Source organism: Dendronephthya gigantea, unplaced genomic scaffold, assembly GCF_004324835.1.
Source record: "Dendronephthya gigantea isolate DGI-Jeju-01 unplaced genomic scaffold, DenGig_1.0 000020F, whole genome shotgun sequence".
In the NCBI taxonomy this organism is placed as follows: domain Eukaryota; kingdom Metazoa; phylum Cnidaria; class Anthozoa; order Malacalcyonacea; family Nephtheidae; genus Dendronephthya; species Dendronephthya gigantea.
In genome coordinates, this window is record NW_021163030.1 from 2,187,369 (window position 1) to 2,198,543 (window position 11,175).

Sequence of the window (11,175 nt, forward strand, 5' to 3'; positions counted from 1 at the left end):
GTGTGACTAACACCCCCACCCTCTTCTCTAATCTCTATGCCAATGTCCTGTACTCGGGTTATATAATAAATAATACCAAAAGTGAAACAACAGTAATAACTAGTCGTTTCTTGACATAATTCCACCATTAGGCCCTTTTGACTTCGACTACATGTTTTTATTGTGTTAAATATTCGCGGTCAAAATTATTAATTATTAACTATGAGTTTGTCCTGACCATAATACTTCCACAAGAATTACAAGCAACAGGATGTATATGATCGGAAGCGAGGCCTTAGCGAAGCACCTTTTCCGGTAAATATTCATTTGACAACAAGTAACGTTCAACATGTTAGCGAAATTGTCATTTACCAGTAAGTATTATTATTTGACTTGATTGCTAAAATCGACTGCTCGTGTATTGCTCTCATTATTTCTAATTATAAATTTGTGGGGTTATTTTAGGACCAAGATCGGCTACTGCGTCTTGGATTTTCAAAAGTTACAGGTTTTCTAGTCAAGATCTAGTAGCACACGTGAAGTATCCGGCAGTGCAAGGTATAAGACTGTTTAACACTTCTCGTGCACCAGGAAATCAGAAACAGAGCAAGAATGAAGGGTAAAGTGATGAAACATATTTCCTTGAGTTGTAGTCGACAGAAATGGAGATTAGTAGATAGATGTGTAGTAAATAAGTATAAATAGTTTATAAAATTTTAATGTTATGTAATTTGTTAATATTTTATGAATGAAAAGAGATCTGGTGGATATATTGTCCTTTTACTCCATGTTGTAGAAATTTGAAGAAAGCTAAAACAGGAGTAATGTTGGTCAATATGGGTGGGCCTAGTACATTGGATGAAGTTCGTGATTTTTTGTTTCGTTTGTTTTCTGATAAAGACCTCATACCACTTCCAGCTCAAAGGTAAAACACGCGAAATGTGCGCCTCAGGAAAGCTAGTACTGTAGTTAATAAGTTGGATTTTGCAGGGTTTTTTGCATTATCCAATGAAATTGGAATGTACACCTCTGAACCTAACTAGGAAAAACCTTGGTTTTACCCTGATCATCAAATAGATGGTTGGTTTAGTGAATTGTTTCTATACTTCTGTAGGTGTGCAATATATGCAATTAGCAAACGATAGAAATGAAATCAATTAAATCTTGCAAGCTCAATCTCTGACTGTTTGTGAATAAACTAACAGACCAACCCTGCAACCCCTGGTACCATGGAATTTATATAAACATGTCTAAATAATACAATGCAAAACAAAAGTATTAAACATAGTTTCTTTTCTCCAAGTCGTCTGGCACCATTTATAGCTAAACGAAGAACACCACGGATACAAGAGCAATATGGTAAAATTGGAGGAGGATCACCTATAAGGAAATGGACTGAGAAACAAGGAGATGAAATGGTGGAAATTCTTGATGAAATAAGTCCTAAAACCGGTAAATAATATTACAGTACCGCATTTTACCATTTTATCAATGAGTGCATTCATGTGTCCAAGTATTCCTTTGAGTATCAATTTTTTGCACAGACAGGTTGACCAGCATAGAACTGTTGTTCTTGGGATAATAAGGAGGAATAAACAGGTGCTATGGGAACAAAGTTACTAAGTTAAAGCATCTCTTGTGGGTTCCTCCTTCAGGGGTGCCATACATGGCCATGTTATTGAGGATACTTAGGATACTGAGAATTTCCTCACTGATTTTTGTATTATCAATCTTATTTGTGTTTTATAGCTCCACATAAATATTACATTGGATTTCGATATGCTAATCCACTTACAGAAGATACTTTGGAGGAAATTGAAAAGTAAGAATTTTAATAAAATTATTGTTAAATTAATATTTATTCATCAATACTGGCAAGATTTACCTCTGCTCACAAATGCAACGGCATCTGCTGTAATGATATAAAGTACTTTAAATTAAATCTCAATTATAGCATAATAACATGGTTATGTTTTGGTTACCTTTAATTTTATAGGGATGGCTTGGATAGAGTGGTTGCATTCACTCAGTATCCTCAATATTCGTGCTCAACAACTGGAAGTAGTTTAAATGCAATATACCGTTTTTACAAGAAAAGAAATTTGGATTCCAATGTGAAGTGGAGTGTCATTGATAGATGGCCAACACACCCAGGTCTTGTAGAGGTAAATGTTTGAGGTACACAAATGGAATTAACACACTATAATGTTTCTGCTAATAAGGAAGTTGGCCACAAGAGACTAAAAAATGAGTAAATGATTTAACTCAATATAATTCCACAATTTCTTTATTGTATTAAGGCATTTGCAGAAAACATAAAAATAGAGCTGGAAAAGTTTCCAGAAGCTGTGAGAGATGAAGTTGTGATTCTTTTCTCTGCTCATTCTTTACCAATGAAGGTATGGATTGCATGGCTGTTAAGTTTATCACCTAACTGGTAAAGTCATATGATCAGTATTATAATAAGAATGGTGCAGATAGAAAGATGACATTTCCTGACCAATTCATTGCCAATCTAACCCCTTTATCTCTTATTGATCACAGGTTGTGAACAGAGGGGATCCTTATCCTGGTGAAGTTGCAGCAACTGTCCATAATGTTATGCAAAAAATACATTTTAGTAACCCATATAGACTTGTTTGGCAATCTAAGGTTAGTAATATTTAATTCAAACCTAGTCTGGATGTGTTCTAGGTAGTTTCTTTAAATCAGAACTTCTCTGCTCAAATTTGGCTTTGTTCCAAGATGATCGTCAAATGTATTCCAGCAATATCATAATGTGTAATCAGTTAAATTCATAGATAGTAATAAAAAGGATTGGAGATACTGATATTGATAGTTATCTGTCCTAGGTGGGTCCTCTTCCATGGCTAGGACCATCAACAGAGGAAGCTATTGAGGGTCTGTGTAAGAATGGTCAAAAACATATGCTGCTTGTTCCAATTGCATTTACGTCAGATCACATTGAGACACTTTATGAATTAGATATTGAATATATGGAAGAAACTGCACAAAAAGTAAGAATTTGTTGAATGACAATCGTTAGAGAATGGGGTAGGGCTTATTAGAGAAGGGGTGGAGGCATTGGAGATTGTAGAAAGTTGAGAGAGGGCCAAGGCCTAGAAATAGTTAGAGAGAGGGATAGCTTACTATTGGAAAAAGATAATTAGAGAGGGTATCAGAAAGATATGATTAAAGAAATTGGTGGTGGCTCTTTGGAAACATTAGGGAGTTTACGATTCGCGACTCGATCCGCGTGGTAGATCGTAAACTCTATATTCTGGTAAGAGGTGATCAAAGAGAAAGAGAGCTTTTTTAAGAGATTTATTGAAGAGTGAAACTGAAAGGGAGAAGAAGGGTGGGTAGTTGTAAGAGAAAAAGATGGGGTTTACTGGAAGGATGATGGAAGTCTTTGGATATCTCTTCTCATAGAAAGTGGACTTAAGGGGTAATTGAGAAGAGTATTCACAAAATATATCAATTTGATTGTTTTCCAATTATTTGTTACTAGGCTGGAGTGGAAATGATCAGACGCGCTGCAAGTCTCAACGATAATCCAATATTTATTAAGGTTTGTCACACTAGAAGATTAGATTTTAGAAGAGCATGATTTTCATATATTTCCTAATCCTTGTGCCTCTTTGAACTTTTTTCTTTACTAATAATATTATTCTTACATAATATATACAGTGTAGAATCGGATTTTAAAACATATTTCTGTATGGTTTAGGCTATGGCCGACATTGTAAAAGCTCATTTAGAATCGAATGATGTATGCTCAACTCAACTACCATTACGATGTCCCATGTGCGTGAACATTACATGCAAAGAAGCGAAGGAATTTTTTAGGAATCAAAAAATTCAGTGACCATCGCTGTGAAGTCTGGTAAACAATTCAATTATACCCAGGATGAATTTGGGGTGATGTTACTTGAAAGAGTTTAGAATTCTGTCTAATCCTTTAGAGGTTTCCATTTCAGACTCCTCGTACCGAGGATGTAAATGCGTGTAAAGAAAAACAATGAACATAGTTTACGTTTCATGTCGTGTGTGCTATTGCTTGTTTGCCTAGCCCTGGATTTAATGTTTAAGAACAACTCTGAGAACAACTTAAGAACTGCACACGTTTAGCCTGGGAGCCTTGAAATCCTTGATAGCAAGATACTTTCGTTAGTCTATTGCCCAGAGATCCCAGAGATCGAGTCAGAGGGTGGAGTATTGTAGTATATCGTATTCCGGCAAACGATGAGATCATTTCAAAGAAAGAGTTTTGATTGCACATCACGTTTGGACACCGTTATAGAGGTGACGAGTCGGAGTATTTTGAAAAAATTTGCAGGTAATAAAAAAACAGGTAATAAAAAAATTACCCATTCTTGAAACAAATTATTACACTCGTTCCAGCGCTTTACAGTTTACACTCGGTCAAATTCAAGATGGCGGACAATTTCAGCTTCTTCAGTGGTGGTAAAGCAGCAAAAATCCTGACATTAACCATAGTTTTAGCTCGAGTTTAAGACGCTAGTGGCTCGGATAAATTATATAAGGATATTTAGCATCTACGTACATTCTTCGTAACAGGTGCATTTGGGAAAGGTATACTTTTTTGCAAATAAGAGACTCAGACTGCCAAACAGGGAGATGACAGGACGTTTAGTTGACGCCAGAAGCACATTAGAAGACTTACTTAAACAACTTGCAGACAAACAGGACACTTTAAGGTATTGTTCACATGTCCATTTAGTCAGTATGAAAGTAATTTATGATAATTTTCATCTACAAATAGATACGATTTCCTTTAACTCTGCATGTTCTTTTCATTCCTTTCAGTCCACCATTAAATGAGGATGTGAAAGATCCAGACAGGTGTGAAGAATACAACTTTGATATGTCAATATGTGATAGCTAATAAGCTCCAATCCCATGTAAAGGCTGTTTTCCATTACATTCACTCTTGGCTAAAGGCTGGCTTTGTTTTTTAATAAAGCCTGTCACATCTGCATGAAAAAGTTTTAAATTATTGCTTTTCTTACAAAGGGATATGTAAAGGGGAGCTGTAATAACATATAGGTGACAGCAGCATAGGGACTGGTTGTTCAAATCATAATCAATGGTGATTCTGGTTACGATTTTGAGCCTCTGCTTTCTACATGGTTTCTACAAAACTTTAGCAAATTAGACCTTACATGTAGTTTAAGGATTTGAACTAAGGTCTTGAGCAGGATTTAAATAACTAGACCTAACAACAACACTTTAGTACACAAGTGTTGTGTACTAAAATACACAAAGTGATATATTCTGTAGTATTAGGATAATTTTTTCTAAATGTGCTAAATGATTTGCAGTAACTTTTGTGCACATTGCTAAGATTTTTAAACCAATTCTTATAGAACATCAACTAGTCAGCCATCAACACCACGTAAAAGGTAGAACACTTCTACAAATTGATGTATTCCTATGAATAACTAGTGCTGTATGCTTATTTTGTTTTTTCTTTGATATATACTTTTGCAAAAAATACAGAAGCTCGTCTTCAGGTAACCAATTGCTATCCTGTTGGCACATATTTCACATGAATGTCAATTTATGTGTTACATGAATCTATTTATTTCCAGGAAACAGAACACCAAGGAAGAGGAGTAAACGAGAAAATCCACCACAAGACACTGGTATTGTTTTACCAGATTATTTTAGCCTGATAAAACTATATAAAATTTTAGCAAGATATACTGGTAGTACTGTATATTATTATTATTATGTTAAAAAGTTTGTGTTTTATATATCATCTGCAATGAAATGTTTTATTCATATTACTGATCTTTGCATAATTTTTATCAACCAACTTACTACTGTTTATTTTCTTCATTCCAGAAAATCAGGTGACCTTACCAGCTCAAAGTATGTTATCTTCTGATTTCTCAAAGTCACAGTCTGATTGGTTAATGGCTGTGCATGAGAAATTTACATGCCACCTGTTTCACTGTGTATGAAATTTTATGAAAGTATTTTAGTATGCCAATATTAACAGTGATATGTTGCCCTGTGTTAATATCTTGCTTTTTTCTTTACATATTCTCTTCTGATGATGTCATCATAGAAACGTAAGTGTGTCATTCCTCCATTATTGCTTTTCTCAAGCATTTAGGTTTAAAATTTGCACCAAGTTTATATAAATTGTATTATCTTAGTGCGAAGGCTTTTATATGCTTTCCACTCCACTTCAGTATAACATGTTGTTAAATGTGCTGGGCCTACTGGCAACTCCAAGGTCAAATGTAGAAAGTTTAATTCTGTTTTACATGTTTTGATCATGCATACAGCTACATTCACGAGCTACGAGGCCGCAGTGTGGACTTTGCAAAGTTTAATAAGGACACTTCGCTGTATGTTTTGGCTCGTGCATGGATGAAAAACAAACCTCATGAGGCAGAAGAAAAGCCGCTACCTGAGTTCCCAAGTTCATTGGTAAGTTACGGTTAAACAATAATCACGCTATTTCGGCAATCACATGCCTCTCCCAGGCGGCTGCATGCAGTATGGTACGGTGATTGTTGTTTCAACTTGCATAACAGACTAAATACTGTTATCGTATTTTTTCTAGGAACTTAGTAGAAGCTCAGATGTTGTAAACAGGTATTAAACTGTGCGACATTGCTATCAATACGATACGGCACATGCTGAATACATTTTTTTAAAAGATTACGTCGTGATGTAAACATCGAAAAAGCGTATTTTATCTGTCAATGTCAGCTGAAATTATATCAGTGGTGTCGATAAATTATTAGGAATATTCAAATGTATACTAATTAATGAATCACGTTTTCTCCAAATGATAAACAAATTTTTCAATGTATTATTATTATGTTCAGTCTTCCGCCACCAGTTGGTGAGTGTAGACCATATTCCGATCAGATTCCTCAATTTCGCAATGAAATATGGGATGCTAATGACGTGAGTATCAAGGTGTATTTACAGTGGTTTAGAAAATGTAATCTGCTCCTAAATTATTTGACAATTAATGTATTGTCGTAAAATTATTAAATAATTGTATTAATTTCAGTTTCATGAGGGGGATGGTCCAGGTGCATCAGATCTGCTTAGTCAACACATGTCAAGATGGAAGGACGTCAGACGAAGGTACTTTTGGGGATATTTGTGAAATTTCCACCATCGTTGTATGAACCTTTACATCATCAAAATCATTAGTCAAAATCATTAGTCAAAATCATTAGTCAAAATCATTAGTCATAATCAATCGTAATTATTGTTTCTTAAATCAACTCATCCGCTTTTTCAGCATTACCCGTCTAAGTGTAGCGTTATTTTTCTAAATGTGTAAAATGTTTTGATTTTACTAAAGGTGGAAAGATGCATCTCATAGTAATCAACGACGTTATACGACAAGTATTCAAATAATTAGAAAGCATTTCAAAGAATAATAAACAAGAGCTAGTCTTATACTCCCGCGCGCAGTGGCGCGGATCCAGGGTAAGTCAGAATAAATTACTCCAGCTCTAACTTGCAATCATATTGGTAGATTTTTATGTCAAAATATGCTTTAGAAAAAAGTTACCAATACCGTTAATAAGGTATTTTGGATTCAAAATTAGGCCATGAAATTTATTCTGATTTACCCTGAATCCGCGGAAGTTCAGCGGAAACTTGTCCGATACATTTTTTACCAAATATATACAAATATGACGCAATGCTTTTATAATTGTATTGCAGGAACGTTTAGTATATATATAGGACTGCAAACTGTGTCATTTCACATCACAAGTGATGCTCCCTATATTGAACTCCTGCACGGCAAGATTTTATAAATTTCGAAAGAAAACTTGTAGCTAATATAAAGTTGTTAATAAAATACAGAAACACGTATCACTGAAGCAAAAATGCATTTAGAACTAGTTTTGAGATTTTGATGTTTCGACATCGAAAATTTACATGAGCAGAATGTGCCGGCATCATGATTGCAAAGCTGAAGGCGGTATTTCTTGCCGCGATAATGATTATATGATTCGTGAATTGTAGCAGGTATATATGTGGTTTGACAGCTACATAGCTCCACACATGCTAATATCAGAAAGATCTTGTTTTACATGTCATTATATATATTGGATTGTATGTACATATATGCATGTACTACTGTACTCTGTTGGATAAAAACGTGCGATCATGGCAAGTTACCGAAGAGATATTAAGGAAATTCCAATCTGTTGTTGTACTTGCGAAAGCAGCAGGTGAGAGTTAGGTACTTCTACGCTGCTCTTGTAAATAATGCTATCCACAGTAGTGTCACTAGTGTGCTGTCGTTGCGGGCAAATACAGCCGCTTCGACACCAAGTCAATAAACCGCATTAGAAAGACTCAAACCTGAAAAAATAACGTAACTAACAAACTTATAAGAATGAATTGGAATACAACACTGATCCATATCTATTTTGTTTCATTACTTGAACGAATTTATCTTTTTTATTACTTTGTATAAAACACAATTTATGTTAATTGTCGACATTACTGCCATTAGGCGATTAGCATCACGATGCGTTTGTCTATTTTATTTTTCCCATCTTCAGAATCCTCTCAATAATAAAACGGTTGGTGCATGTTAACGAGCTTTTGACGCGTGCGTGCATGTATAGTGCACCTGCAAGCATATATATATATGTAAAAAAAAAACATGCAAATATATTCCACTTGAAGTTAACCGTTAACGTAATATATTATTCCATGTATAGTTGAGGCATTTTACATACACGCTGCGACGTTGAAAAGCGAGCAGATCAACTGAAAGAAACGATAACATCATCTGTGCATGGGGAATATACTTCTCGTGCCTTTTATTTACATTTAAGTTCAAAAATTTGCATGAATATCGTCAATCATTTTTACGTGAATGCACTATCTTAATTGAGGAACTTGCCATTTGCGTGCGTTATATAACAATCGATATTAAAACCTCACGCAAGCGATGTTGAAGTGAATTCTGGAGAGTGTATAATTGTGCAAGTACCGGTTAGTATATAAGTCAAAATATACTTAGTCAATTAACTTAGAGCTATATACGACTAGTATATAAACTAAAAAATGTATAGTCCGTGATATGAGACAGAAACTTAATTAGAAAAAAATTATATAAAAAGAATGTTTTTATATCCACTGATATATAAAATGAATAATATGAAAATGATATATATGACCTTGTTATAGATGGCTTTATGGTATTATAATTTTTTGTTAGAAAACGTCAGTGAAACGGAGCGACTAATGTATATATAGGAGGGGAAAACTGCATGATATTACCTATACATCATGCTTATATTACCAAATTCTATATATTACCAAAATTTATCATCCAATTCGCCGGTGTAAACTTTGATCTTTATTGCAATATATGCAGTTGCATGGGGAACTCAATCAACATCACCATACGCAAGATTTTGTATATGTATACCGTGTTTTAACCATGCAGTTAATTTAATAGATACAATAGAGTTCAATGGTTATAACTGAAAGTTGTCAATCCAATATCAGGAGAAACTATATTTGAAAAGTTTGGTTCTCATGCATTGCTATATATCTTAGTAGGTAGTAGCGTATATAATTTATAATTTAAAAGAGATAACTTGACAGTGCATGTTATATTATACATTCACTATAAATCCAATGTCAGGCATCATTTTATAGAACATTTCGGCTTCAGATTCAATATAGGAGTCTCCTGAGCCCAGTGTCACTAGTCAATGATATTGTTGCCTAATTTAATGTGTTAATTCTTATCGTAGAAATATCAGAGGCAGAGATAAGAAAAATACTCGGTATACAAGCCGCGGTATACGGTCGGGTTTATTTTTCATTTGTTTCAAAAGGAAAGGTATATAACTAAATTTATATTTGCTCTATTGTGGCAATATGATATATGTAGGCTAAGATTGGCCCAGACATGCAATAATAATAAGATTTGGTAGTAATGGTGTATTAGACCTAACAATCCCCGCGTCGTCTTCGTGTTCCTGTCCTACATATACTTGGTAGTAAACAATGAAATTCACGAATAAATTCACAGCATAATAGATATGAATATTTAAATAGTTTAAGACGTTCCTCTTTAAACATCGTCTGAATCTGCCTGATCCAAACCCCCGACGATCTAACTAAAAATAATTGGATCCTTTGTTTTTGCGGAGTTGATGATTTAATAATGAAACTATAATATTTTTAACTTTATTGCAGTTGTTGTTTCGAGAGGACCAGAAAAATAAAATATTCATATTTGTTTTTGTATAAAGTCAGGACGTAACGGCGCCTAAATTCTCTTAAGCTCTTTAAGTGCAGGTTCAAATGCTTATATAGAGAGATTAATTTCTCGTCGTCAAAGCGCTATTCAGTTAAAACGTGCATGTAAATTTGAGAACAGGTTGAAATTTTAAAAGCAGCAATCGTTTTATACTTTTTGGAAATGTCTCTCCCAAATTGAAGCCCCGACAATTAAGTCGCAAGGTCTCAGCTTGATAAAATGAATAAAATAAAATACACTAAATTATCCCTTGGTATACGTTTTTTAAGCATGTCACGTCTTGACTAACCAAAGATAAACCTTTCCCATAATTAATAATGTGTAAAGTGATATACGCCTCTTGTGTGTCGCTAAGTGACTGTCCTAGTAATAGTGTTTTTTCAGCTTATCTGCATGTTCGGCCAGTTTCCGTGATATATAAATTTAACCCTTCAAATCTGCTAATCCGCATGTGCCATCTCTTTTGATCACGTATATTTCTTTATATTCAATATATTAAAAATTATCCTGGCTGAATTTTATGAACATTCGACTCCTAAATATTTATTTCTTGCGCTTTTCATAAATTTTATTGTTAGACTAGCTGTCGCCCTAACCGTTGGTGTCTTGGAAACCTTAGTCTTTCATTATTTGAAAATAAAGAGCTTATTAGTTATTGTAATTAGTGATGAATTTTTCATATAAAATGCGTTTTGCAAATCAATTACTTTAGAAATTAATGAGAAATAATTTAGAATTCAAGCCTTTGCTCTAGTCATTCAGCGTTTTAATTTATCCAACTATAACACTCAAAGTTAAGTCTGGTTTCCTAATGTCACGTCATTTTCGTGAAGAGATCATTTCACTAATAAGAAATAGTCCAGATGTAAATTTGTCTTTATCAGTTCTGTATTCAA

The 11,175-nt window shown here is 34.2% G+C and overlaps 2 protein-coding genes across 2 annotated transcripts; both read left to right on the plus strand.

The window, feature by feature from the left end:
- The first annotated feature begins 206 nt into the window (after nt 1-206).
- On the plus strand, nt 207-4,010 carry LOC114521412 (ferrochelatase, mitochondrial-like). Its single transcript, XM_028541859.1, has 11 exons — nt 207-353; nt 445-598; nt 776-904; nt 1,283-1,431; nt 1,729-1,801; nt 1,976-2,144; nt 2,280-2,378; nt 2,524-2,631; nt 2,832-2,996; nt 3,491-3,550; nt 3,710-4,010. The coding sequence occupies exons 1-11, from the start codon at nt 329-331 to the stop codon at nt 3,845-3,847; spliced, it is 1,269 nt and encodes a 422-aa protein (XP_028397660.1). The 5' UTR covers nt 207-328; the 3' UTR covers nt 3,848-4,010.
- Nucleotides 4,011-4,413: 403 nt separating this feature from the next.
- Nucleotides 4,414-8,378, plus strand: LOC114521434 (protein lin-37 homolog). The gene is made up of 12 exons (XM_028541887.1): nt 4,414-4,700; nt 4,810-4,845; nt 5,370-5,405; nt 5,503-5,516; nt 5,595-5,648; nt 5,851-5,877; nt 6,077-6,080; nt 6,300-6,444; nt 6,581-6,612; nt 6,849-6,930; nt 7,040-7,116; nt 7,340-8,378. The coding sequence occupies exons 1-12, from the start codon at nt 4,621-4,623 to the stop codon at nt 7,416-7,418; spliced, it is 666 nt and encodes a 221-aa protein (XP_028397688.1). The 5' UTR covers nt 4,414-4,620; the 3' UTR covers nt 7,419-8,378.
- The last annotated feature ends 2,797 nt before the right edge of the window (nt 8,379-11,175 follow it).

Coding starts and splice junctions, on each gene's coding strand:
- LOC114521412 (XM_028541859.1), top strand. CDS start 329: ATGTTAGCGAAATTGTCATTTACCA. Junction 599..775: donor AAACAGAGCAAGAATGAAGG/GTAAAGTGATGA, acceptor TCCATGTTGTAG/AAATTTGAAGAAAGCTAAAA. Junction 1,432..1,728: donor TGAAATAAGTCCTAAAACCG/GTAAATAATATT, acceptor TGTGTTTTATAG/CTCCACATAAATATTACATT.
- LOC114521434 (XM_028541887.1), top strand. CDS start 4,621: ATGACAGGACGTTTAGTTGACGCCAGAAGCACATTAGAAGACTTACTT. Junction 4,846..5,369: donor GATGTGAAAGATCCAGACAG/GTGTGAAGAATA, acceptor CAATTCTTATAG/AACATCAACTAGTCAGCCAT. Junction 6,613..6,848: donor AGCTCAGATGTTGTAAACAG/GTATTAAACTGT, acceptor TATTATGTTCAG/TCTTCCGCCACCAGTTGGTG.